The 26,159-nt window shown below is 55.5% G+C and overlaps 8 protein-coding genes across 8 annotated transcripts; 4 read left to right on the forward strand and 4 right to left on the reverse strand.

Moving 5' to 3' along the window:
- Positions 1–2,626: 2,626 nt before the first annotated feature.
- On the reverse strand, positions 2,627–3,864 carry C8Q71DRAFT_767166 (uncharacterized protein). The gene is made up of 4 exons (XM_047924215.1): positions 3,612–3,864; positions 3,422–3,556; positions 2,871–3,357; positions 2,627–2,837 (listed from the first exon to the last, which is right to left on the reverse strand). Exons 2-4 carry the CDS (start codon positions 3,473–3,475, stop codon positions 2,776–2,778), a joined length of 603 nt encoding a protein of 200 aa, XP_047777386.1. The 5' UTR covers positions 3,476–3,556; positions 3,612–3,864; the 3' UTR covers positions 2,627–2,775.
- Positions 3,572–6,429, forward strand: C8Q71DRAFT_130729 (uncharacterized protein). Its single transcript, XM_047916476.1, has 4 exons — positions 3,572–3,895; positions 3,954–5,455; positions 5,507–6,314; positions 6,372–6,429. Exons 1-4 carry the CDS (start codon positions 3,613–3,615, stop codon positions 6,386–6,388), a joined length of 2,610 nt encoding a protein of 869 aa, XP_047777387.1. The 5' UTR covers positions 3,572–3,612; the 3' UTR covers positions 6,389–6,429.
- Positions 6,430–6,459: 30 nt separating this feature from the next.
- On the reverse strand, positions 6,460–7,188 carry C8Q71DRAFT_710536 (uncharacterized protein; the record flags this gene model as incomplete). Its single annotated transcript, XM_047920746.1, has 1 exon — positions 6,460–7,188. One exon carries the CDS (start codon positions 7,186–7,188, stop codon positions 6,460–6,462), a length of 729 nt encoding a protein of 242 aa, XP_047777388.1.
- A 6,326-nt stretch (positions 7,189–13,514) lies between these two features.
- C8Q71DRAFT_130759 (S-adenosyl-L-methionine dependent methyltransferase) lies at positions 13,515–14,556 on the forward strand. The gene is made up of 2 exons (XM_047916477.1): positions 13,515–14,317; positions 14,372–14,556. Exon 1 carries the CDS (start codon positions 13,630–13,632, stop codon positions 14,311–14,313), a length of 684 nt encoding a protein of 227 aa, XP_047777389.1. The 5' UTR covers positions 13,515–13,629; the 3' UTR covers positions 14,314–14,317; positions 14,372–14,556.
- Positions 14,557–16,055: 1,499 nt separating this feature from the next.
- Positions 16,056–17,220, forward strand: C8Q71DRAFT_130794 (uncharacterized protein). Its single transcript, XM_047916479.1, has 6 exons — positions 16,056–16,200; positions 16,251–16,382; positions 16,441–16,700; positions 16,757–16,782; positions 16,838–16,880; positions 16,934–17,220. Exons 1-6 carry the CDS (start codon positions 16,152–16,154, stop codon positions 17,117–17,119), a joined length of 696 nt encoding a protein of 231 aa, XP_047777390.1. The 5' UTR covers positions 16,056–16,151; the 3' UTR covers positions 17,120–17,220.
- C8Q71DRAFT_131305 (uncharacterized protein) lies at positions 17,202–17,932 on the reverse strand. Its single transcript, XM_047916481.1, has 3 exons — positions 17,865–17,932; positions 17,631–17,811; positions 17,202–17,577 (listed from the first exon to the last, which is right to left on the reverse strand). Exons 2-3 carry the CDS (start codon positions 17,778–17,780, stop codon positions 17,248–17,250), a joined length of 480 nt encoding a protein of 159 aa, XP_047777391.1. The 5' UTR covers positions 17,781–17,811; positions 17,865–17,932; the 3' UTR covers positions 17,202–17,247.
- A 1,756-nt stretch (positions 17,933–19,688) lies between these two features.
- C8Q71DRAFT_130855 (uncharacterized protein) lies at positions 19,689–20,638 on the reverse strand. Its single transcript, XM_047916480.1, has one exon. It carries the CDS (start codon positions 20,524–20,526, stop codon positions 19,792–19,794), a length of 735 nt encoding a protein of 244 aa, XP_047777392.1. The 5' UTR covers positions 20,527–20,638; the 3' UTR covers positions 19,689–19,791.
- A 1,479-nt stretch (positions 20,639–22,117) lies between these two features.
- On the forward strand, positions 22,118–23,371 carry C8Q71DRAFT_859251 (uncharacterized protein; the record flags this gene model as incomplete). The annotated part of the gene is made up of 6 exons (XM_047927606.1): positions 22,118–22,185; positions 22,220–22,232; positions 22,283–22,483; positions 22,548–22,577; positions 22,631–22,668; positions 22,723–23,371. The coding sequence occupies 6 exons, from the start codon at positions 22,118–22,120 to the stop codon at positions 23,369–23,371; spliced, it is 999 nt and encodes a 332-aa protein (XP_047777393.1).
- Between the last annotated feature and the right edge of the window lie 2,788 nt (positions 23,372–26,159).

Here is a 26,159-nt window from a genome sequence, read left to right on the forward strand (position 1 = left end):
ATGGCTTTAGGCTGAGATAGTCGGACAGACAGCGAGAGCCAGTTGGAAAGTGGTCGTCGTGCTGGCGTGTACTCATGTCCGACAGACCACAGCGTCGCAGGAGCGAACATGTGGTCGATGAGCTCGAATACTTCGACCGGGATGCAGGCGGAGTGAGCGGATGGAAGGTATCGCGGGGCGAAGTCGTAGTAAATGTCTTCATAATTGCTCCATTCGTCAAGTTGTGCGGATCGCCTCTATTCAGATTGAGAACGACTCGATACCGTCGCGGATATGGCGAACTGCCTGGTAAGACTCAGCCTTGTATAACGATCATACACGACGGGCTGATACTAACCTGGCTATTCGGCACTGTTCGGAAGGTCTCTGGCTACGTACGTGCAGAGACTCTAGAGGCCGTTAGATCACCGTAGTTGTGCCGTGTTAGCGGATATGAGCACTATTAGGTTGAGCGTGAGTAGAACGCGAGCAGAGGAACTGCGTCCAGATCTACGCGGTATCTGTTCCAAGTGCAGCGCTATACCGCACACAGCCCTTGAGGTACGAGCACGCGCAGATACATGCCCGCTCATGACGCCGCCTCCATACGACGGCCGGAGTAAACTCCGATACACGCCCGCGAGCCTCTGACCGATCACGCTTGTTTCAGCTCTGCTCCTCCGCCTCGTCGACCTTGACCTCCTTCAGCACGCCACAGTACGGCCGGCTTGCGACTTCATGCAGGCCGCGCATGTACAGCGTCGAGCTCGGTCGCCAACTGATCGTCGACTGTACCCCGGCACCACATCGTCATACGCTCGAGCTGAAGGCTTCGGACAATGGAGAAGACGTTGTGAGGCATGTCGGCTACGCTGATCCAGGTAGCGGGCGGCAGGGTCTGCGGGGTGAGGTCACTGAGCAGAGTGATATTGAGCGCAGCGAGGTGCTTCGCGGGCCGTGGGGATGGGAGTCTGCGTCACAAATGGAGAGATCAGGTAGAATCGGCATCGACAAGGCCAAGTTACTCACCGGACGTTCTGTGTACCGCGCCACGGATGGACCAGCTGCGACATGGAGCTTGTCTGTTTTCTGTCGTGAAGACTACTCTTGGAATCCAACTGCCAAATCGTCAAGAGCCGTGCAGGTCCGGGTCCCTGCGCAGACAATCCAGTCGACGAGCGTCCGCATCCGCTCGTCGCAGATGTATATGCTCAGGTGCCGGATACGTATCTCGAACTCTGCCTGCAGCTGTCAACTGGTGCCCACATTGCCGCGTTCAAACGTCTGCCCGGAGCGTCAGGTCGGCGAGGCAGGGGGAAGGCGCAGATGATGCGGCGGAGCTGTGAAACGGTGAACTGAGGTCATGAACAGGTCGAGCGACGCAAGTGGCTTGAACTGCAACAGGGCGAGGAAGAAGCCGGGGTGTTCGAACCGGTGGTCGCCCGAAATGCACGCCCGACATTGCGCGCCCGAGGGCGAGGGGAGCGCATGGATGAAGCTTGAAGCCGTAGAGGTCCGAGAGAGTCGTCGCAGAGAAGAGCTCGCAGACGGCTTCAGGTTGGTCAAGGGGGAACACCTAGCGTTACGAATAGCAGCACGGAGACAGCCTGAGCAAGAGGCAGTCGGGACTCAGAAAGTGGTCGGCGCGCAAGGATCTGCCCGGACGAATCTCGGCATGCCCACGGGCGCCGAGGCTAGCGCGTCTGCTCCGCGATCGACGTTGGACTTGTCCATCGACCTCCACCGACGGCGAACACTGCGCGCGACCTCACAGTAATATAGTATATATACATGCTCACCTTTGTCTCTTGTCGAATCCTGGAGCTTCGTATCACGCACGCCCAGCTGACGCGTCCGCTGGCATCCTTCCTGCCGTCTTTTCGGATCCCCGTCGACTACTAGTAGCTGCAGCAAGGGGTCCGCAGTCGAAGGCTCGAAGCTTTGTTGGGAAGATGGGAATCCTGCCGCATACAACCCAAGAAAGTCGTCGCATTCTACGTGCTTGTCCTAGACAGGCTCACAGGTCCCTGTCAGTGCTCTACCTCCCTCGGACGAGCGAGCCCAGCAATGGGATTGATGATATGGACGGAGTCGACTGTGCTGTCCTTCAGGTGCGTCGCCACATCGTGCTCATTTGGCCGTAGGCTGACTATGGTCTTAGAGTTATAGTACGCGCTGTATTCCTACCCTGAAATGGTCTTGTGCGTCCTGAGCTGAACACTCTTCAATGGCTGCGCCTGACATTGGTGGAAATACAACTGATGGACGAGGCTCTGGCATGTACAAGGACGAAGAGACTGCGAGAGCCAACATCATGCGTTCAAACGCATCGTCATACCGCCCAGTCCATATGTATGCTCCAGCCGCATCATGCCCTATACGTCCTCCCAAGTCCTCGCAACCTAGACGCTTGCTGGTTTCCCCAACTATCGTATTTGTGTGCGCGTTTCGCGTACCGAGTGTCGAGTACAAGGTGGAGAACATCGTTCACCTGTGCTGGTGAGTACTGCCTCGGGTTTCGCTCGCCAATCAACATAGTATGTGTAATGGACTTCGCACTACGCGTTATAAGCCTCGTGTTCTGTGTCCTCGGAAGCACTCATGTCAGTTTGAGTTTAAGCTCTGCTCACAAGTCGTTATCAGCACGTATCATCCTCGAAGTCCCCGCGCAGGTCTCGCCCTGACTCTCATCGTTGCCTTTGCCTCTCCCGTGCAGTTTCGCTTTCCCACCTCAACCGCCATGACTGAGAAGCGTAAAGGCGGAAAGAAACGCTTTCTCGATGTTTTACGTCGACCTCAGCCCTCTACGCCCGCGCAAGCTCCGAGACCTGCGAGACCGGCTTCGACAGCGGAGGGGTCTCATCGTCTCACATCTCTCCTGCATTGGAGACATCCCTCGCCCTCCCTGCAAATACCGAGGTCGCGAAGCCTATCTTCAATTCGAGGAAAATTCACCTCGCAGGAAGTGGGCCCGCAAGCACACTCGCTGCTCGAACATTCGGATACCCTCCTCCCAGCGGGCACCCCCGGATCTGACGCTCTCAGTTCAGGCGACGACCAGCCTGCCAATTCAGGCGACCCGAGGTTGCGAAGCCCACCTTCATCTTCAACTCGGAGAGCATCCACCTCCCGGGCAGTCCGCCCGCAAGCAGACTCGCTGCTCGAGCATTCGGATGTCCACTGGGAAGCGGGCACCTCCGAATTTGACGCTCTCAGCTCAACCAGCAAGCCTGCCGATCCAAGCCCCAGCGTCAAATCCACTGCAGCGGGGATGACAGGCCTAGCCGTCTTCAAGCGTGTGCTGGAGGTCACGGAGGGGGTCGCCGAAGTCTTTCCCCCTCTCAAGCTAGCCGTGGGAGGTCTGCTGGGAATCCTCGACTGGGTCGAAGTACGTCAACATGCACTAGAGACCACATTATCGATTAACTTTGCTTCATCAGACGGTCGTTGACGTGCAGGAAAAACTCAAGAGCATCGCAGAGAAGGTGTCTTTCATGACGACGATACTTAAGAAGTACCAGTCTCTGCCACCAGATAGTCAGGCCGAGATGAGGGAGTGCGCTAAGAAGGTCGCGGAGTACGTAGCCCACGCTTCCATGTGGTTTGTGATGCGACTCAACTGTTATTTGCAGTATGATCGATAGAGTGACCAACGTCGTGCGGGAGAAACGCGAGCGTTACATCATTACACGCATCGCTCTTGCTCCAGCCGACGTCGACGAGGTCGAACGACAGCTCCGTGTTGTCGGGGATGCCACGGACCTTTTCCTTGTAGGCTCGTCTCAGCCCGAATATACGATGTCGTTGCTCACAAGGATGCAGATGCTAGTCAGTGTGCGCCAAATTGAGGGGTTGGGAGAGCTACGTACGCTCAATCAGTCATCGGATGCGAAACTGGACAACTTGGTCCAGTTAGGTCAGTCGCCGTCACGGCTACCTCACTTTGGCTTGCTCTGACACATTCTTTCCTGCAGCTCTCATGCAGCGGCTCGACCCGATTGTATCCGCGCATCACGATGCGATGCATATCCCTTCCTGCACGGAGAAAACACGCATCCAACTCCTGGACGATATATATACGTGGGCACTGGCGGATGCACGACCGATATTCATCCTGAACGGAGCAGCTGGAACAGGCAAGAGCACCGTCGCAAAGACCGTGTGCGCTGCGCTGGAGGGGAAAAGCCGCCTCGGAGGCAGTTTCTTCTGTTCTCGCGGCGGCAAGGCTGGGCAGCAGGATGTAGAGTCCATTTTCCACACACTTGCGTACTTCCTATCGCACTATTCACCCACATTCGCCGCCGAAGTCGCTAAGGCTCTTCAAGATGCCCCAGATGTCGCGAAGTTTGTGATCAAAAAACAGTTCGATGTCCTGATCGCGAGGCCCGCCAAGATCGCATTCACCACGGCAAACGCGGCGCCGGTGCTTGTCATTGATGCTGTCGACGAACTTGAGTGGCCTCGCAGCAATAACGCTGCTACACCTAAAGATCTCCTGGATGTCATCGTAGACCAGGCACCTCAGCTGCATCTCAAGTTCTTCGTGACCAGCCGGCCGGAGGCAGGCCTAAGGGACATGTTTGGGCCCCTTGACTCGGACTCGCGCAAACATATGCGGCTACAGGATATCACCCGTAACGTCGTCGACGCCGACATCCTGAAATATCTGACCGAAGAACTCAAAGCCGTTCCGGCGTCCACAGATGATATCAGCACTCTTGCGGCTCGTTCTGAAGGCCTGTTCATCTACGCGGCCACGGCATGCAAATATATCAAAGCGCGTAACGCATCTCCGGGGATGCGGCTTCAAGCACTGACTTCTTCACGCGCGACCGCTCTCACTGGTATCGATGAGATGTACGACTACATCCTCGAGGAGGCTCTTCAGGGCTTGGAGAACAATGAGGTGGAGGTGGTTCTACGATGCCTCCACGCCGTCATCTGTACGCGCAGTCCCCTCTCTGTCCCCGAGTTTGCGCCATTGCTGCGCCTCACCCATGAGCAGATGCGCGGGGCGCTGGTCGCCTTGCATTCCGTCATCAACGTCCCCGACCGTGACGATCTCCCAGTGACGACATACCATGCTTCCTTCCCCGACTACCTCACTACGCACATGCGGTCAGGATTGAAGCGATGGGCTGCAGACACCGGAGCGACACATCGCGACCTTTTCCTCGGGTGTCTCGAGACCATGAACTCTGGCCTTTGCTTCAACGTGTCGGGTTCTAGCACGTCGTACGCTATCAATGCAGAGCAGCAACTGCGGCAAGTCCCTCCTTCGTACCTCGTTTACGCGTGTCGATTCTGGATCGAACACCTGACGATGTCATCCGTCTCGGAGGAACGAGCGACTCAAGATGTCTTGGCTTTCTTTGGACAACAGTTCCTATACTGGCTGGAGGTGATGAGTGTCTGTAACCATGTGGATGTAGCCTCTTCACTGGTCAAGAGGCTGGAGGTCTGGCTCCGGGACAAGGTGTGTCCGTTCACGTGGTGTGGTGTGGATACATGCTGAGTCCACACCCAGCAAACCACTCGAAACACGGAAAACGCGGATGTGTCACAATGTCTGCGACTTCTGCAGGACGCGTATGACTTCCTCATTCGCTTCCGGACGCCGATCGTCAACAGCGCGCCACATATATACATCTCGGCTCTCGCATTCACGCCTCCGGAGTCGGAGATCGGCCAGGCATATCTCGGTCTGCTCGAGCGTGGACTGACGGTGGATACTGCGGAACGGCTCACACCGTTACCCCTCCTGAAGATACACGAGCATTCTCGGGAATCCATTAGGCGAGCGATAGCCTTCTCAGCCGACAGCAGGTACGTTGTGTCTGCCGCAGATGACCGCGTCCGCCGCTGGGATGCAAGGACAGGGGAGTCAATTGGCCAGCCGCGGCAGGGACCTGACGTTCCGCATTCTCGCCTCGCGCTCTCACCGGACGGATCTCGCGCTGTGTCCTGGGATGCCTGGTACTCGAGTGCCGTCCATATCTGGGACACTACACTGGATCGCCCCAATGGACGGTCGCTCAAAGTACCTATGGATGCCACATCCGACAGCTTGGTAGTGTTCTCGCCCGATGGCAAGTGGGTCGCAGCCGGTATCACAATGCCGAAAGGTCGCGACTTCGCCATTTGCAAATGGGACGCGGACACGGGTGACCCCATCGGCCAACTGCTTGAACTGGCAGGATCGGCATACGACTCGGACGACCGCGAGTTTGTTTCGATTGTGTTCGCGCCCAATGGCAAGCGAATCGCTGCAGTATTCGATTATACTAGCTATAGCAACATTCCTGTAGCGGCGCAAGCGCCGTCCCCGACTCCATGTGGGTGCCTGAACCGTAATATGAATGAACATCGATTGAGCAGTGAGGGTGGTGTAGATAAGATGATACAATAATCTACATAGATTTCAAACTCCGCTTTAGTGGTACAACATAGACCTAAAGCGGAACATAAGTATCAGCATCACTACTGTATACTAATGCTGTCTCCTTCTGGGTCAGATACACCTGTGTGTTCCAGCAGTACAGTTGGTTGATCATCTGCATGTTTAGAGTTGTCATGCATAAATGCCTCTGCAGGATGTTCTGTAAAACCTGCTGTTTCTTCTTGGAAGATTTCATCACTTTTTTGGTGAATGTCTTGGATGAATTGAGCATCAACACCAGGAAGAACACCATCATCTGGAAATTGATCTATGTTACTCTGATCCAACAGGATCTGCTCATATAATCTGTTAGGGTGCTTCAACCAAAGAAGAAAATGCCATATTTTGGCTTTTTGCACTCTGAATGTATTGCCCAGGTCACTGGCTTTGATTTTATGAGGTCCAATAGATACAACTGGGAGATACCCAGTGATGTCTGCAGGAGTTCTAGGAAGCACTGTTGTTGTTGATATGACATTCATATCACGTGTTATGGTGTTTCCATGAAAAATCTTTGGCTGTCCAGGTTCTGAAAATCCATACAAACAGGTTACATGGGCAGTGATATGATAAATAGCACATGCCATCTCTTCAACCCATGTAAGGTCACAAAATTCAGTAGGAAGATGACCTCTATATAGATTATTTGCCAGTGCATATCTGGGCATAGCTGGTTTCTTTAGGGAATTGTAGCAGTCTGAACATAGTGCTATTCTGTGATTGATAGGGTCACTGCATAGCAGCCCTTTTTTTATCCAACATGAAGCCATCAAATTCATTTCCATACAAGAACTCATTGGAATTTTGTTGTACAATGCATTTCTGAATAATCCATGGGTCATGTACCTGCAAAACAGACATGTTATGCACTATGTTGGGGATTTGATTCATATCATAGATCTTTGTTTTCAATCTATGGGCACTGCTAGAGCACACAGAGCAGATGAGAGGAGAATGCCATTGTGTTGCTTTCCAATAATTGTATGCACATTGTAGCTCAGTCTCAGTGCTAGGTATGGTAGGCCAATTCATTTCTTCACTGAGGTATGATTGCTTTAGTTGTATGCTCTTGTCTTGTCTTTTCAACCTTCTATAGTCTCTTTGATACTGAACTTGCCGCTGTTTCCTTATTTCTGGGAGTGTGTTATGGAATATTGCATTTATCACAGCATCACCATAGTATGCAATCAAGATACTTTCAACAATATTGCATGGATTTGGCACATTAGATAACATGTTGCCACTGTATGTCACAGCTGTGAAGTATTGTTGGTACACTTCAGCAATACTCAAGTCACTGATATATTGCTTAATGGCCAATATCTTGGAAACCAGTATTTGCATTGCTCTTGTTTTGCTCTTCATGTGGTCAGTCTGAAATATGGTGTAACAATGATCTAAAATGTCCTTGTCTAAACACCTCAGTTGGCTGAGAATATGAGGGTCTATATCAGGAACTGTACTTGAATGAGCAACATCATGTGCTATACTGGAAAGCATAGGAGATTGGCATAGACATTTCAGAATCTTGCAGCCATATAATTGTATATAGTAATGCTTCAAAATTATATATCTACAGTGGAATGGTGAACTGAGCAGCAGAGAGCAGTTGCATGTTTGGCACAGGAGAACATCTGACATATTTGCCAATAACACTTTAGATGAGTTGAAATGCTGCAGTAGTTGCTTAGCCAAAGATGCTTTGGATTGCCTGATACCTTGTGTCTGATCAACACATGTACAAACAGCAGCCCATAATTCAGCTCTGGTAAGGGATTGTAATTGCTGCAGGTAATAATCATCAGTATAATAGAACCATGAAGGATTGCTATTCATGATGCCTTGGACTGTGTCATTGGAGACACTTGCAATTGTATGTGGTATGCTGTCTGATGATGAGACTGGTATATAGTCTGCAGAATCATCTGTTAAAACTGGTAGTGGGCCTGAGACACTGTCTGGTAAAACTAGTATTGAGCCCAAGGCCCTATCTGGTAGTTGGGAAGTAGGGGCAATACTAGTTAGTTGTTGTGACATGGAAATGGCAGCTGCTTCAGGGGAGAAGACAAGATGTGTTGAAGTGAATGTCTCGATAATAGTGGCAGGAGGCATGTTATATATGCTCGGAAAAAACCGGAGGAAGATCCGGCCGCACGAGCGGAACACAGAGCCAAGCAAAGCCTCGGTCAGACGCGAGCGCACAGCTTGCATGTGGACAGTTTCCCTATGCGGTATCGCGCGTACCGTATATGGACAAAAATTTCCCACGGCGACACGGCATCCCCGGCGCAATATCGTTTCTACTTGACAGAGCCCTCCCTCCCTTCGGGAGGAGTCGGGGATTGGGTTGTGGGATGCAGAGACAGGCGCTAAGATTGCAGAACCATCGGATTCATCGGCAGCTACATTCTCACCAGACAGCGCATTCGTTGTGTACGGTGATATCCGTGGTGTCCGGGACGCGGAGACTGGTGATGCAATTGGACAGCCGATCGAGGGACACACAGAGGGCGTGCTTTCGCTCGCATTCTCGCCGGATGGCAAGTTCATTGCGTCCGGGTCGGGTGATTTCACGGTCCGCGTCTGGTCCTTCGAGGATGGCAGACTTGCCGGTCATCGGGTGCTGAAGGGACATACAGCCTCCGTCGAATCGGTCGTCTTCTCGCCGGATGGTCACCTCCTTGCATCCGCCTCGGATGACGGGGACATCTGTATCTGGGATGCAGCCCAGACTACTACGGGGCACACGGATTCGATTGGCGAGCGGCCCAGGCACACTGCCCTCGTGACGTCGGTCGCGTTCTCGCCGGACGGCAGACAGGTTGCATCTGCATCGTACGACGGAACTGTTCGTGTCTGGGATGCACATACAGGTGCTGCAGTCGGAGAGCCGCTGCTGGGACTAGGTCACGACTGTGGCTGCTGGCCAGTAGCCATCGCATTCTTGGTGAATGACAACAAGATCAATCTTGTATCTTGTTCAGATTGGCCCGACTCGAAGGACTACGACGGTCATCGTGGTCCTGCAATCAACGTGTGGGACATGGAGACGAGCAACTCTGGTGAACGGCCACACAATGGATACTGGGCAAAGGATGGTACGCGGGCATGCGCGTTCTCGCCGGACGGCAAGCGGATCGCACTTCGGTCGAAGTGGCGGGAGGAGTCGTCCATTGAGGTTGTCGAGTCGGCGAAGGGTGCCCACATCGTGGACATCGACATGTCATCCCAAGCCGATCGCAGCTTAAAATCCGCCACGTTTTCGCTGGATGGCAGGCTCATTGCAGCCTGCTTCAACGATGACACCATTCAGGTTTGGGAGACGGACACTGGTACCCGTGTTGCGCCGCCGCTCGAGGCAGACGAATGGCGTGCCAGTGGGGATTGCGTCGCGTTGTCGCCCGATGGCAAGCTCCTTGCGTATACCTCCGATTATTCGGGGCGTGTTCGCATTTGGAATCTCCAAACCCATATCGAGCAGTCATGCATTGAACACGCAGCCTGGGTGACGTCACTCGCGTTCTCGCCCGACGGAAAGCACGTCGCGTCCGCGTCGTATGGCGGAACGGTTCGCGTCTGGGATGCTCAGACAGGTGCTCTGGTCCTGCCGCCTCTCAGAGGACACACGCGGTACATGTCGTCAATCGCATTCTCGCCAGACGCTCGGCACATCGCAACTGGTTCAGAGGACAACACTATCGGTATCTGGGACGTGACCGTCGGGGCATCGCATGCACCCGTGATCGTGACGGGATCCGGTTCACCCTCCCTCGTCGATCTCTGGAAGTCGCATGGTGCGGAGTTCGGTATGACAGAAGACGGATGGATCACCGGCCCTCAAGACGAACTCTTTCTTTGGATCCCCCCAGAATATCGCGCTGGCTTGTTGTGGCGTCGTATGACTGCAGTCATAGGCGTACATCCCGTTCGTCTCGACCTCCGCCAGTTCGCACAGGGCTCGACATGGACAGAGTGTTGGCGCTCGCCGTAAAGTGGTGGACATGGTACGTCCTGCAGTATTGTTCGCGTCCTGAAGCTCTCATGCGGTATGACTCTGCAGATCGTGCATCTGAGGACTCAGCCCTGCTGCTATGACGGACTGCACATTGGCGAATTTGGCTGGACGGGCTGGTGTGGAGGTGTTCACATTACAACGCATACACATGTGTATATAGACCCTGATCGAGATACTTAAGTGCTGGTGGAAACATGGAAGATCTTGACCTTGCACGCGATGCAGCTCGCCCTCCTTTACGAGCATATTCAGTCTCCTCCGGCCAAGATCCCGCAGGTTCGTCGCTTGTCATGCTGGCCGATGCACGGTCAGCATGAGCACAACGAGCGAGAAAACGCAAGACATACAGCAGCATCGTGCAACCATCCAACCGTCGATCCGGCCTTGCTCCTGCTGGCTCTTCGCCACGACCGCGCTTGACAATTTTGCCTTTTCCCGTTTGTTTGGCGTCGGCTGTGTCCTTCCGACCGACGTCCATCCGCTCCGCTTTGTCCTCCGGCCCGCTCCCCTCGTTAACACACATCTGCGTCTCCCCCTCCCCCTCCTACTCGCACGCATTCTCCCGCTTCACCTGGCGACCTTCGCCAGGGCCGCCGCACACTCTTCGATCCGGCTGTGGTCGTACGTGGCAGTGGTGAGGTCAGAGCTAAGCTTGATGCGTCCGCACACGAGGGCACTCACGATCTCTCTCACTACTCACCATGATGGTCCAGAGCCCTTTCGTCTACAGCATCCCTTCTTCCCGCTCGAGCGCGTCGAGCTTCTTGAGGATGTCGTTGTCGAAGGATCTTGCCGTCCATGTTTTCCGGCATTTGAACGCAGTGGTTCGCTCGTCTTGCACCCTGTGCCAGCCTTTTAAGCTTCCCCAAAAGAGTGAGCTCTATCTTAGCGGCCCGCTACGTGACCTCTGTCCGTGTCAGCTAGAACGTTGTGATGGCGTGAGTACCACACACCAAATGGCAGAGGCGGACGCACCCGGCTGATGTTGTTCACGCCGCGCCTGCGCCGCCCTTCTCCGCGTGAACGACCTTCGGTGAGCACTGTTTAGAATGTAAGTTGAGGTACGTGCAAGCGTTTCCACTCGACTAGGCAGCTATTTGGGAACAAGCAGACGAGGGCCCGTGGTGATTCAAGATTCAAATGACCCACGTGGAAACTGTAGGCATTTCGACCGGGAGCCGGAACAGGGCCGAAAAGGCCACTAACGCGGACTCGGAGGGAGTCATGCGCACATGTAGGTGTCGTGCTACACCATGCAAAGCGGGAGTCAACTGGAAGCTCGAGGAGAACAGGATGACCGACGTAGTCGTCAACCAACTGCGAGTCGCGCATCCGAAGGTACGCGTCCACAGAACATAGCACGCATGTACTCAACGGTGCTTATGCTCCCAGCCATCTCCAGCGTGTTCACGTTCTCGGTAGGGGGTTGCCAGAATACCAGGCGTGTCGATGACTGGCCCTCGCAGGCAGCGATAGTCGAGGCGTCTGACGGGGAGCGGCGACTTGGTCATGAATGAGTACGGATGCGTGACGTCGACATCCGCGCGAGGCTCGGAGGGGAGGATAGGCGGCGGCTGACCATGTCTCTTAGGATGGGGGATCTCGGTCACGTACCGACCGCCTTGAGCATGCGCCTGCGTTGACATACATCGTCTGCATGTCGCGTGAGCCAGGTCAACATGTGCAGCGGGTCTGAAGGTTCACGAAGCGCGCTGCCGCGTTGTCAACAGTACGCCCGAGCCACAGGTGAGTGAGACAACAGTCAGTTCGGGGACTTGACCTGCACTAACCACACACCTTAGATCTTGGCGGTACGCGCGAACAAGGCACACCGGGGATGACGATCCAAAAAACCGGCGGGCTCGTCGCGAGTCAGCCGGTAGTAGCCGGAGGGTAAGCCGTCAAGGAGAGCGGCGAGTCGAAACTGACTGTTATTCGTGCAGAGGACTTCGTGCGCGAGTGGGACAGTCAGTCCCTCAAGCCCACGGCGCTCATGCTCGTGACCCCCTGGCCATCAGCGGCGATACGGCAGTGCTCGAGGGCAGTTGGTGAAGCACCGCCTCTAGGAAGGTACGACTCCTACTGCTTCGTACGTGTCGCGGACCTGCGGTTCAAACCGGCAGCATAAAAAGTCGAAAGATTGTTGTGTGCTGTCCAATCACCGTGGTTCGCCGCAATCTCTCCTAGGACCACTGCGCGATGCATGCAAGGGCCGACCGGTATGTTAGCTCGTATCAACTTGACGTTTGCCTGGACTGACAGTCTCCTGGAGGACGACGTGACGCAGCGCCGCTGAGCGTGTACCGATTTGGCCGGGAGGTGTACGGGTGCTTCTGGGGACTTGCGGACACTCGCGCGACGTGGCTTAGCCACACCCCGGACACGGACGACCGCCTTTGAAGACGACCGCGTGAACATGGCAATTCATAGACATGCTTGAGGCGAGAACGAGTGACGAGGTTTGACAAGGTGAGGTTGATCAGTACGGCTTGGTGCGTGACTGACGGTCGCGTGCAGGGCATTCACGTCATCCTACCGGAATCCTGGAAGTGCTCTTCCTGGTCAAATGCACGCTGGATGGTGGCTGTGTCACGGTAGCATTGACGGCACGGATAAACGGGCGATGCGGGCGTGTGTATGCGGAGGTCGACGGGCTTGCGCGAGGCGAGCAGGTGGGTAGCGGCTAAGTGAAGAGTTAATAGGTAGCTGTTGACAATGGACAATGACATGACATACCAACCGAGCAGGCGTGTTGCCATCGCATGTGTCTCGCGCAACCATCTTTGCCTGCGCGTCCAGCATCCAGCGGCCAGGTACCGATTCCGACTTCTGTCGCCCTTGTCGGGCCCGCGCCCTGCGGCCAGAGGAAAGCAAGAGCGGCCCTTGAAGCGTCAAGAGCCGACCTGGAGCTCCAGCACTATCGGTTCAACGGGTTTCCCTTCGATATCATTCGAAGAATGATACGGTTATGTGAGTTATTCTTCCTTGATTGGCACATGCCCACGACCGCCGAACCTAGTCAATTACTGATAGATGGTACATGGTCAGCCGAATACGGCCTTATCCGAACCCATGTTCTGATCTTCTGCTCGATCCTTGAGAAGTCGCATAAGAGGTACTATCGCGGTAATTTTCACCGAGCACTCTGCCCCTGATCTTGTACCCCAGCCTCATCGGACTCACGCACCGCGTTAGCATGGATCCCTCGGCTCGCATCTATTCACGCTTCAATCTGCATCTATACAATATCGTCGTCCTCGTCGTCTCCAATGCCTGGGCATGGCGATGCTCTACGACCTCCACTCTCCTTCCGTTCTTCCATAAGAACTTGGGCGAGAGTGCCCATCTAGACGTGGGTGTCGGCACCGGGTATTACCCGGCGAAATCAGTGCACCCTTTCTCAAAGACGGGGAACGTCACCCTAGTCGATCTTAACGAGGCTACGCTGAGCACTGCGACATCGCGACTACGCCACGCGGGGTACAAGGGGACCATTGACGAGGTCCAACATAACGTGTTTCAACCCCTCCCCGAGAGCCTTCGCGGACGATTCGACTCTGTCTCCCTATTCTATCTTCTCCATTGTCTCCCGGGCAGAATGGAGGACAAGGGACCGAAGGTACTCGCTAATCTGGCGGACGCTCTGCGACCCGACGGCGTGCTGTATGGCGCGACCATACTGGGACGAGGCCCAGGGGTGTCGCACAATTGGTTCGGCAGGCGTTTGATGGGCCTGTACAACAAGAAAGGCATATTTGGTAATGCGGACGACACCCTCGATGAACTCAAGCGCGCTCTGGAGGGCTGTTTCGAAGAAGTGGAAGTGAAGTTGGTGGGAGTGGTAGCCCTATTCGAAGCGCGGCGACCGAAGATGAAGTGAACCGGTCAGTAGACAATTTGACATTGTCCATGCCATTCGGAACTCATTCTGCGCTTAGAACAAGATTCATGTTGCTTGACGTGGACGTCGTCGGCCATGTTATCGTGTTCATTGTTGATCTCGGACAAAGCTTGTTCCTGTAGACGTTCAGCGGCATGGAATGATTGATTCTCCCTGTGTGTGTCATTTATGCCCGAAGTATTCGTATGCAACCGAAGATGAAGCCACCTCGGAAGGACAGGTTGTGAACCTCATAGGGTAAAGCGCGTCAGCAACACGTTCCTGTCATTCTTGACTTCGAGGGCATACATACGGGCATGATGCGGATTGGGCGTCTAACGATCGCAGGCGGCTCATAGTGGCGCCTGTCTGACCTGTCATCTGTTCGACCACCGCTGGAGGAGGAGGAGGACTGCCACTGGCATCGTATTCAACAGTACTGGTACGAGTGTCACCTGTTTTAGTCGTACTGGGGTTTCGTCCAGGGACCAGCACACGGGTGATTCATACCACTGTTCGAAGGGCGGTGCTCACTTCATACGAGGGATCTGCCACTGCCCGTTTAGACAGCGTTTGCACAGCGCCTTCATGCGGAACTACAGAGATTTGTTGCGCGTGTCCACCTGCCAACCTCTATCGGCGCCGCAAGACTGACCGCCCGTAGACGTAACTCTCAGTGAAGTAGGTCTCTTCACCTGTTTGTAAAGTTTAGACAAACGCTCACCTGTCATCAACCCTCCAGGGACCAGCTCCATGTCGTCTTGAACTCATGGCTACCCGCTGGCATATCTGCTGTCTCGGCAGCCCTAACTCGGCGTGCATGTGCACAAATCTACTGATTCTCATCAGTAAGCCAGTGCACCTGCCAGGTGCATTCTATCGCCGAAGGACGTGTACGTCTGTGGTTGTATATGCCTTCTTGATGATCATAATACTCTCTGGCACGATACATAAAAGCAACGTCACGACCTACAGATAATGCATCGAGCCGCTTGCTAGTTGAACGCTCAGCCCAATGGAACCTTCCAGCTCACCGAACGCAACTTCTCCACTGACTGCGTTTCTGAACGCGGAGGAGGCCTTGTTGAAGAGCGCCATGGAAGACTATCATATCACGCGTATGATGTGGGGTGAGTATTCAACACTTTCCGGACTGCTCATGGGAGCTAAAGAGCATTAATCTCTAGCACTTTCTCTCGCGCTCTTGCTGTACGACTGGTGTATGCCTGATCTCAATACTGTTGTCACTGCCCGCTCACGTAATCGTTACACTTCCATATAGTGCTGACATTTGCCGATGAAGTACGTCTGCCACTCGGGTTCTCGACACTGATTCATCGACCATATTTTGATAGGTCAGATATATCTGGCAAGGCAGATTTCTATGGACGAATCTTCTCTTCTACTGGGTAAGCCGCGCATATACTCTTTCGAAAACTGGAACCGCCGGCTAAGTCTTCATAATTCATCAGAACCGATATTGGCCGTGAGTGTGGTTCACAAGGGGACATGAGTTCTGATGTAAATATTCACACCCTGTTTGATTAGCATGTTCAACCTCATGTACGTATTAAGTCTATTTCGGCTATGTCGTCGCCATTGCTCACCGGTTCGTAGATTCGACAATATTGGTCTGTACTACATAAATTTCCAAGAGTCGGACTGACACCTTCCATAGTGCTTGCTACCGTTCATAACTCAGACGCAAAGGTACGTTCATCGATCGTCATTCGTGTAAAAGCCGATGCATAACTTCGCGCAGTTGTAGGTCGTGACTCGCATCATGCAATCTACACTCATGTCATTATGGCTAATTCTACGAAAGCTGCAGCAATTGGATGAACTTCTTGTCGTACGGTTCCATACCGTATGAAATTTCGATTTGCAGTGAGTATCAGCCATACTATCAAGTCTTATGATCGTTCAATGTGACATAGCTGTCTACATCATGCGCCTTTACGCTCTCTATGGGTGTAATAGGAAAATTCTTGTTTTCCTTTGCATCTTCTACGTAGGTGTCATCTCAAGCGAGAGCACGATTATTGGTATCATTGCACACGACTCTGTATGTGAGTGCACTGAGTGACTTGTGCCGGAATGCGTGCATTTGACAAGCTACGACCACAGTCGAACCGCTGCCAGGCCCTCTGCAAGAAATCACAGGCTGTATACCGAGTGGTATCAAGCCGTGGGCGTGGACGTTTTGGTTGCCGATGTTGACGTTCGAAACCCTGCTGTTAGTCCTCTCGCTCTTCAGATCAATGCAGTTGATCTTCGAAGACAGACGGCCGGCCATAATCTATGTTCTGCTGCGGGACTCGGTGATCTACTTCGGAGGTGTCGTGCTTGCCATTGTCACAAACGTGGTTGGGTGGAAAGTAGCCGGGGTAAGCGTCTTACATCGAACCTTGTGAACCACTATTCTGACTGGATCTCGTTGTAGAATGGATTATTCGCGGCATTCTTCCCGTAAGTCAGCTCCGACGGGTGTACGACAAGGCTCTCACAACTCATGGAATCAAAGGGTAGCAATAATGGCATTCTCCGTCCTGGCATCAAGGCTACTGGTGCGTACTTCCCTCCATGTGCGTTTGATACGCTCCGATGACATGCAATGCAGCTCAACATGCATGATGCCGTCGATCCTTCAAATCGGTTCCTACAAGCCACGGCATATGGTACCCGGTCTACGACCACGAACGGTGACCTGCCTACTCATGGCACAGCGTCCATACAGTTTGGACGGAACAGCGCGGTCGACCCGGAGGGAATGTCGGAGGCAGACGTTGAGCTCTCAAACCTCTGACTCGCAGATGTCATACTCTGTGCTTGCAAGTACTTGAAGATGGGTTATATTATGTTGTGATTCAAAGGACTGACTTCCTGGCTATGTGCGTTCTCGCTTGATCGACCACCCTACGATTTCGATCCTCATTACAAACGGTTTGTCTGGTGGGTTATGTACGAGTTGTAGTGAACAGGATTTCTCGTGACGAATACGTAGTCTCCTAGGAGACGGTGCGCCTGTCGAATATCGCAAATACAATGTTCCCGAATACCGTGTTCGAACAAATTTGATGCTTTGGACGGTTTCCCGGTAGGATCGCATGCCCTCTCACTACAACTTCGAGAACCCCGGATCGTTGCCGTGTATGAGTGTCGCCGCCTAGCGCAAACGGCGTCCAGTGCTTGCGATGCACCTCGAGGTCCTTGACTTTGTAGTAGAGCCGCGTGTTCAGCACACCTTCCAGTGACCACGAGATGCTATAATGACGTTCAGTCGAGCGCGCTGGCACACCCCAGAAGAGAGAACGCACAGAGGTGTCAACAGTACGTCGTCTCCCTGGGGGTCGTTTGAGCGGATACGCTACGGTGTCCTGACAAGAGAAGCCACGTACCCCGCCGATGGTACTCGGCAACAGCCTCGAGACACGGAATACTGAGGATACCATGAGCGGGTCTCTCATGCAGCAGGACAGAGGTCTCACCGAGGAAGGCCTGTAGAACGCGGTCAGAACTGAAGTGAGGATGCGGTGATCAGAAAGGCGCACCAGGAATATCAGGAACCCATCGGTGTACAGGTCTCTAATGATGTCCATGTCACTCCGCCGTGGTTTACTGAACGCGTTCACGACGACAACGACCAGGACGAATAAGTCATAAAGTATCTATTCATGCCACGTCGTGAGTATTGGTTGCGTGTGAGACAATGTAGAGTGACAGTCGTCGCACAAAACACGCACCACAACCGACCAGGACGCCGTCCGGAACCGCGACTTGTAAGGGAAGATACATGTATGTATTATCGGCGATGCCTGCACCTCCCCCTGTCTGTGAGGTTTTACAAGGCCAATCTCTGCAGCCTGGCAGCCCAGGTGCAACACCCAGCACTCAAGTAGGTAAACTATCCGTCTTGACACTCAATTGCTTCCAGCTCACTCACGAAATGCACAGGCGTTCTGTTGCGGTTTCATAGTACATTCGAAACTCGACCCACACAAGGAGCCGTATCGCCGTCCACACCTACTGATTGGTCAATCACCCTGAGTCGACGAACACTGCGTTCGGCACACAGTGCGGACAGCGCGCACACTCCGTTCAGGCCACACACCGTTCATACAATGATGAACTGCTAGTCTCCGAAAATACAAGGATAACGGTCATGCCGTAGGATCCAGTTGCGCAAGTCGACGCGTTGAAGCACGACGGCTGCGGGGAGACAGGTCCGCACAGACACCCCGGTCCTACGCAGCGAGCACACCATGTCGCCGGCAGCGTACCGTCATCGAGGGCAGCATACGCACACCGTGAACGTAATCGGGACCAGCCAGCGCCGGACGTGACGACCACCGATCCGCGCGGCGCGTTTTCCGACACTGTAATGGTACTTACTCACCTACGGCAGCGCACGAAATGGACCCGAATCTCCGTGCGCGCTCGCAGATGTTCGACTCATCGGGTGCGCGTGCGTCCGCGGTGCCGGGACTGAATACTACTTCGCTCGTTCCCAAGGCACTGAATTGCGCTTGAGATCGGCGAAGTCGTTTGGAGTGCCGAACGATCGTCCGATGGACTAGCCGCCACAGTTGCAGGCCGCGTCCGCAGCCGACCCTTGACAACGATACGGGAAGACAGTTCGTCTTCCGACACTGTAACATCCGTATTGTTGGCCACTCACTTAAGCAGCGCTCGCCCACGCACCTCTGTCCACTCGCTACCCTCTTCCCTCTCCCTCTATTCAGCGCGCTTGCTCTCCCCGTCGACGTGGCATGGTGACCGCGATCCGCGGCACGAACGTTGGACTCGCCGCCACGCCACTTTCGTCAACCTGCGAGCGAAGTTCTGCTTCGCTCTGCTGGAGGGATTGACTGACCGCTGTCTCGCTGCGGGTAACGTCACCGCCGCAGCTACTGTCCGGTCAGCAGCGATGTCGCGCGTAGCCGGTAGCGGTAGGTGCACGCTCGCGGATGACGGTGTACAGGGCTGACACCGCCGGTCCAGATTCCTGTCGGACCGCTCTCAAGCGGCGGACCCACTGGTGGGTCGACGGGGAGCCGGTGGAGGGCATGAGCTGTGGCCGATGAGTGAGTCACTCGTCGGGCAATGTTGCGCAAACACTCACCGAACCGGCGGTGCTGGGGTGGGTCAGGAGAGTTCCGCTGGTACTGAGAAATGTACGGTGACGCTGAGTGGTCGCGAGCGCACTCACGCCTCGCACGGCTGTAGGTCCACGGTACGCAGTCCTGCTCATTCCGAATGAGCCGTGTTTCATGTCGTTGTAGAGGCGGCTCGTCGCGCGGTACTCGAGAGGCTGCTGAGCTAGCTCAAAGGCAACCTAGCGGAGCACATGGTTTCCCTCCCACTTTGGTAAGTGTTCAGAAAGCTCACCGGCACCTCGTTCGTTGACGGCGTCCGCTAAACACGACCCCCAGTGCCTGGTTCAATTGCGCGCTCACGACATTCCGTAGCGTACATTGCCTATCGACCTGAACCTCGCATCACCGCGAGCACGAGAACGGTCTCGGTCGCGGTGGAACCAGCGGAGGCTGATGCCCCGTCGCATGGGAGTCCGCGACGAATGGGACGCAGGGTTGTTAACCAGCCGAAGTGTGAGCGCGCGCCCGGCGGGTCATCGCGTGCAACGCATCCGCGGGATGCCGTAGCGGACGGTGCCGTACAGTGTAGGCGGTCGGGATGTTCGTCGACATGTGGTCGTACCGCGCTTTGAGCCGCACCTGCCGCGAAGCAACGGCCGCGGAAAGGTGGAAGGGAAACCAACATAGGTGAACCAGCGGAGTGTGTGGGAGAGGGATAGCCACGCGCACGAAGCAGTGAGTAGCCACCGCCAGGCTGCGTGAATGGAAGTACGCGTCCGGTGAAGGCGCGCGGCGCGTGAGCTGCTAGCGAGGAGTGCCGGTCGTCGAGTGGGGCTACGCGCGCGGCGCTAACTCGCGACGGACTGTGCCAGCGAGCGGCCGCCCCAGATAACAGAGTGCGGAAAAGCAGCTTACAAGCGATGGGCACCAGACGCGACTTGCGCGACGAGGTGAAGTCGTGTGGCAGGTGCTGAACAGTCGGCGTGTCGTTTCGGACGGCGTCTCGGCGTGTCTGCACGGTGTCCGCTGTGCTCCGTCCAGCGTCGCCGTCGATGTTCGTGGCGTTATGAGATGTACCGGAGGGGCAGTGGGCGCGAGTGGCCGGGTCGTTGAGCATGAGGGTCGAGTGCAGGTCGAAGACGCGTCTCCGGTTCAGCCACCCGTTGTGATTTGCAAAACGCTCACCGCGGGCAATGACACGCAAGGACAACAAGTCCTTCGTTCCTTTCTGCCGTTGGTCGCTGGTACGCGATGTCTCTACGCACGTCCGTGTGCGACGCTGCCTGCGCGAGATGAGAGAGAGAGGGGGCAGGGGGCGAGTGTTGGTGAGCGAGAGTACATATGCACTGGCGCGTGAGGCAGCGCGGACGGGTCGATGGAAGAGCGACGGGTCGTCGACGTCTGGACGCGACGTCTGGACGCGACGTCTGGACGCTGGCAGCGGGCGCGCGGTGCTGGTCGTCTTGCGAGGATCCGCGCGCCGCCGTCTGCTGCGGCTCCACCGCGTCGCAAGAGCGGCGGACGCACACACGCCCCGGACACGTGGAGCGAGGGACACAGAGGCCGCGCACGCTGTCGCCCTTGGACGAATCAGAGAGCGCGGCGGGTCCGTCCGCAACCTTGCTCGCAGTCGATCGAAGGGGCCCAGCAACGGCGAGCAGCGAGAGCGGGGATAGCACGACCCGTGGTGGGAAGAGGAGGGCTATCCCAAATGCACTCGCAGGTAATGGCCGCGGAAGCAGATGGCAGAGGCCACCGGCGGCACTGCCCAAAGCGGCGAGCGTGAATGGCAAGCGTGACGGACGTGTCTCGATATATTACATAGAACAGCCGTGCGATTTCTGGATCCCCGAGGACTGACAGCAGCACACACACGTGAACGCCGGGCGGCCGTGTTTCATGTGCGGCCAAGTGACCAGCGGGATTGAGCAAGCTCGATCGCGAGGTGGAGATGAGGAGCCCACGACAGAGACAAGTCGAGCGGGTTCCTGTACAGCAGTCTTGGGACACTGGATGTATGCTTTGTGTCAATGTAATGAACGCTGCACGACCGCGTACCTGCACGATCCCAAGTCTTTGCGCAACATTGCGAGGAAGCAGTCCCTCCGCCTGTACGCCATACCACGCGATATTTCTCTCATTCTATATTCCCAGAGTTTCGTCGGGGCCTGTTGTGCCAGTGGTGCCGTTGAGGTAGACTGCAGACTCGGAAGGGGATGCGGTCTCTCGATGCGTCTGACGCGACGCCGGAGGTTCACTGCCATGGTCGTCGCGCAGGCGGGTCATGGAGCGGCGCAGCATGACAGTAGCTGACGTATGCGATGGGGTGCGGTCGGGAGGGCGGGCGTAGTGCGTTGACGGCGCACGTCGCTCGACGCACGGGAGAACGTTGGCGACACGCACACGTGACCGTGTGTTGCTCGCCCTGAGCGAATAGGCGCTCACAGTACCGACGCTCACATCGCGGTCGCGGTGACTTAATAGCGACTTGAACAAACAATAGACCGTCGTAGAAGGTCCACCTGGTCCGCACCCCCTGCGTCATGTTGTGAGACTCTTCAATCTGTGGCTATTCCACCTGACCCTGGCAGTCATTAGTGTTCTATGACTTCGCAGCCATCCAACCCCGAGACTGGCGCACCAGTTGCCCCCGGGCCAACAGCCGGCGGACTCGCAAAGCACGAGTACTTCTGGCGCGATCGACAGCCATGGATTCGGGAGCATGGATACGTCTTGCGCCCGCGTTACGCATCAGACTGGAAGCCCTCCTGGCTGAGTACGGACAAGGATTACGAATGATGCGAAGATAGTCAAAGGACGTTGGTACGTTCGATCTTCAGAGTCTTCGGCATCGCGCTTTACTCATTTACCAGGTGGATACTATCCTAGACGCCACCCAGCAGTCGGATGGTATGCTGGTGACGCTGAAGGCGATTGACACCGCCGTCCATCCGTTCGAGGTTGAAATCGGACAGTTCCTGTCGTCTGAGCAGTCAACCAAAGATCCGCGGAACCATTGTGTCCGCATCCTCGAGGTGCTGCAGGATCCATCCGAACTCAACAAGTCAATGATTGTCATGCCCTTTCTCAAAAAATTCGATGCGCCGGACTTCCTGACGAATCGTGACGATTGGAGAGGCTGTCGCCTTCTTCAAGCAGGCAATTGAGGTACATGCACAAGCCTCGTATCAATACCCGTGCATTGCTGACAGGTACTTAAGGGACTGCACTTTATGCATGAACATCACGTTGCGCATCGGTGCGGCAGCATCTACTACTGTACACCGTCGCAATCCTGACTTGCTTGAACCAGTGATATCTTTAAACTGAACGTCATGATGGATGTCATACCAATGTATACGAAGAAGCTATGGCATCCTCAAGTGCCCAGTTTTACGCGTGACTTCTCCGGATGGGCAAGGCACTGCAGTCGCACTGAGCGCCCACCAAGATACTTTTACATCGACTTTGGGTTGTCCCGCAAGTGCGATCCGGCGGACGGTCCGCCGCTGGAATTGCCGGTATTTGGTGGCGACAGAACCGTCCCAGAGTTCCAAGAAGATGGATACGACGTGCCCGCCGACCCTTTCCGCACCGACATCTACTACCTAGGGAATCTCATACGGACAACCTTCTCGAAAGCGAGTATTCGAACTCCCACGCTGCGCTGCATGGCATATACTAACCCGGAATATCTTCAGGAATACCGTGGCTTTGAGTTCATAGAGCAGCTTGTAGCCGACATGGTGCAGAGCGATCCGCAGAAGCGCCCGACTATCGCGGAGGTCGAGACGCGGTTCGACGCGATATCCCGCGAGCTTTCGTGGTGGAAGCTCCGAACGAGACTAGTGTACAAAGATGAGACCGTCTTCGAGCGTGCGGTGCTCAGTACGGTGCACTTCTTCCGCACAGCGAAGTTTCTCGCCAAACGGCGGCCTCCCATACCAACGCCCTTTCCGTGACCTCCTAGGACAACGTCACTAAGACTCATTGCTTGCGCTTTACGCTATCGTTGACCGTATGCTGTTAATCTACCTTGCTACTTATGATCCATTGTGTTGGAAGCTGTAATCGGACTGAGGTTCCTAGTGCGACATACGTCTGTCATTCACATGAAACTGTACAATCCGCGGGTCAGTGTCACTCCGTATCGATCGGTGTCCTGGGATCTGGATACGACGAATCATGCCAGTACCCAAGTACAACGCCTTCCGCACGGGTCATGGTGCGCCCAGGAGTCGTGGCCAAGGGCACAGCACCGTATATCGGCGACGTACCGCTATGTTTTACTATCACTTCTTCCATTTGTATTACCGATAACGTTAACGCAGAATAGCGTGGCAACAGACTCATCTGAGTCGGCGGAGCGCCCTCAGTACCCGCACACAAAGACGGCATGTAAGTCGAGGTTATGAGAACCAGTCCGCACACGGCCTGCATGGTGCGTTCCTCTGCCGTAATAGAGCAACGGTCAGCCAGGCGCGAAGACACCCCAATAGACACAGCCACTCACAGCTCTGACAGAGCGGCTCCTACGAGGCCGCACCCAATCCTCGTCCCCAGGATGAACTCGAGGTTGGACATGGTGCACCGCGTCCGGGTCGACGTGACAGTGAGCAAGACGCACAGCTCGCAGGCAACATCGACCGGGAGAATGTCTATCGTTGAGCCTCACGCATCCGTCTCCGAAACCAAAGCAGCTGCAAGACGATCGTGTCCGGTCCCGCGGCGTCTTCGGTGCCTGCGAAAGAGGATAGTACCTCGCTATCACACTGGATCTCGAGCGCGCTATTGTGCGGTTCGCGTGCGGTGCCGAATGGATCTGAATAAATGGCGAGACGGATCCATAATACATGAGGGGTTCACTGTCGTTCGATGAGACCGCGAAGCAGCGAAGGAGGATCATTGCTCCACGTCGGTGGGCGGCGGGTGGGGACCGCGTGCGTGGTGAGCTCGTGCGGAGCGAAGAGCGGAAGGTGGAACGGGCCGCGCGCGGTGGATGCGAAGGCGTAGTCGCGGCGGGCGCGACGACCGCGAGCACGCGGCGCGCCGCAGGAGAGGGAGACGCTTGCGCTTGCGCAGGTCGTGAAACTCGAGCTCGAGCGCGTCGTCGAAGCGCCCCGTATGGGCGGCGTGGCAGGTGACGGCGACGTAGTTCACGAAGCGCTGGGCGCGGCGAAGGAGCGCTGAGAAGCTGGGAGGAGTTATGCCAGGCTTGGGAGGTACACTTCCAGTGATGACCATATACCTGGAGCCTCCAGGCCCTGCTCTGTACGACGAGCTGAACTTGATTGACTGTAGAGCGAACAAGCCCCCTTGTTCATCGTTTGACACCGTCACTTCCGCCCTATGCTCAACCGCGGTCCCTTGAACTGCATCCGCCTCGAGCGTCCCACAGACAATACCACCCGCCTCGCCCCGTCACGGACACTCCACCGCGGTTCATCTCCGCAGACCGCACCTGTGCGGTGACGTCCGCATACTGCTCGCGCCGGCGATGGTACGCGTCGCGCGCAACGTGCGTTTCCTAGTGCGCCGCGGGCAGGTCGCGCTCGTAGATGGGACAGAGGATATAGCTGGTGCGGCCGGTGTCGGTGCCGGAGGCGGAGGTGAAGGCGAGTTCCCTCAGCGCGCGCCGATGAGCATCGCTCTACTTGTGCGCGTCATACACCGGCATAACGTCCCGCAGGACGTTGCAGATGTGATAGCGGATCGTCGTGGAGGGTATGTACGCGGGACTTCCCCAGGGCTTTCGTTGGTAGTTTGGGCGGGGCTTAGGCAGGAGCTACATACGCATATAAGAACGTTCCTGACACAGTGGATGTATACGACGATGCACAAACCTTGGGATTGGCGCATGCGCTGTAGTCCATCTCGGTGGCGCCTCCCCTGCAACTGGTGCTCCTAGCGTTGGTTATTGCCGCCGCGCATCTCGCGGTAAGCCATCACTCCAGCCCTGTGGCGGAGGACTGTGCCCCGAGTGCTGCTAGGTGAGGCTGCCTTGCCGAGACTATGTACCACTACGTGAACCTATATACATCCCATCCTCCTTGACGCTGCAACCATTGGCTCGAATGCAGACGGCGGGATAGTACAAATACGTTGCGCGGTAGTGCTACGTGGCGACCGCTACACATACGCGGCACGCCGGGGTCATCTTCTCGTTGACCGCACGTTATACCTCTGAGGCGCATCTCGAGCACAGGATATCAGTTGCGCGTAAGATGCCCAACGCCTGCCTGATGGTTGAGTCCTATGTGTCCTCCCCCCCAGCTGGGTGAGCCTATCACCCTGTACCAAACTCATGTAGACTGCCACCAAGTCATATCTTGGTATGAGATCACCATCTGGCATTGACGTTGACTGGCGGCCCACGCCGCGCTGGCCTCGCTCCAACACACATACCTGCGCCGTGTCCTTGGCGTTATGTAACCCACGATTGCCATGTGTCGTCTTGTACACAGAAACGGGCCTCTGGCCCATTTGGCGGCTCTTGCTGGCGCTGCGTTATCTCCTCTACGTGGTGACTCAGCGCCGCCTGCTGCCTCTGGCCGCCCTAGCCGAGCCTCACCTAATGGCTATGGCTGGCACAGCCTCATAGTTAGGAGACCTACAGTACGCCCTGCAACAGCTACCAGCACCTGTGACCCTCCCACTGGACGGAGCCCTCTCGCCCTATCTTGTCAAGACATGCGCACACACACGAGTTCACCCGAGTCAGCCGCTCTGGTGTCGTTCCCCGCCAGTGCT

This window comes from Rhodofomes roseus (assembly GCF_022264815.1).
Source record: "Rhodofomes roseus strain CIRM-BRFM 1785 chromosome Unknown C8Q71scaffold_14, whole genome shotgun sequence".
In the NCBI taxonomy this organism is placed as follows: Eukaryota; Fungi; Basidiomycota; class Agaricomycetes; order Polyporales; family Fomitopsidaceae; genus Rhodofomes; species Rhodofomes roseus.

What these genes read in the sequence shown, in the direction of transcription:
- C8Q71DRAFT_767166 (XM_047924215.1), bottom strand. Translation starts at nt 3,475, where the DNA reads ATGAAAGACACCTTCTCTGCGATGCTCTTGAGTTTTTCCTGCACGTCA. An exon ending in TTTCCTGCACGTCAACGACC is followed by an intron (nt 3,358 to 3,421) that starts GTCTGATGAAGC and finishes ACTTCGACCCAG; the next exon opens with TCGAGGATTCCCAGCAGACC. An exon ending in TTGCAGGGAGGGCGAGGGAT is followed by an intron (nt 2,838 to 2,870) that starts GTCTCCAATGCA and finishes TGAGACGATGAG; the next exon opens with ACCCCTCCGCTGTCGAAGCC.
- C8Q71DRAFT_130729 (XM_047916476.1), top strand. Translation starts at nt 3,613, where the DNA reads ATGATCGATAGAGTGACCAACGTCGTGCGGGAGAAACGCGAGCGTTAC. An exon ending in GGACAACTTGGTCCAGTTAG is followed by an intron (nt 3,896 to 3,953) that starts GTCAGTCGCCGT and finishes TCTTTCCTGCAG; the next exon opens with CTCTCATGCAGCGGCTCGAC. An exon ending in AGGTCTGGCTCCGGGACAAG is followed by an intron (nt 5,456 to 5,506) that starts GTGTGTCCGTTC and finishes GTCCACACCCAG; the next exon opens with CAAACCACTCGAAACACGGA.
- C8Q71DRAFT_130759 (XM_047916477.1), top strand. Translation starts at nt 13,630, where the DNA reads ATGGATCCCTCGGCTCGCATCTATTCACGCTTCAATCTGCATCTATAC.
- C8Q71DRAFT_130794 (XM_047916479.1), top strand. Translation starts at nt 16,152, where the DNA reads ATGAACTTCTTGTCGTACGGTTCCATACCGTATGAAATTTCGATTTGC. An exon ending in GTATGAAATTTCGATTTGCA is followed by an intron (nt 16,201 to 16,250) that starts GTGAGTATCAGC and finishes AATGTGACATAG; the next exon opens with CTGTCTACATCATGCGCCTT. An exon ending in TCCTGGCATCAAGGCTACTG is followed by an intron (nt 16,881 to 16,933) that starts GTGCGTACTTCC and finishes CATGCAATGCAG; the next exon opens with CTCAACATGCATGATGCCGT.
- C8Q71DRAFT_131305 (XM_047916481.1), bottom strand. Translation starts at nt 17,780, where the DNA reads ATGAGAGACCCGCTCATGGTATCCTCAGTATTCCGTGTCTCGAGGCTG. An exon ending in GACGTACTGTTGACACCTCT is followed by an intron (nt 17,578 to 17,630) that starts GTGCGTTCTCTC and finishes ACGTCATTATAG; the next exon opens with CATCTCGTGGTCACTGGAAG.
- C8Q71DRAFT_130855 (XM_047916480.1), bottom strand. Translation starts at nt 20,526, where the DNA reads ATGCTCAACGACCCGGCCACTCGCGCCCACTGCCCCTCCGGTACATCT.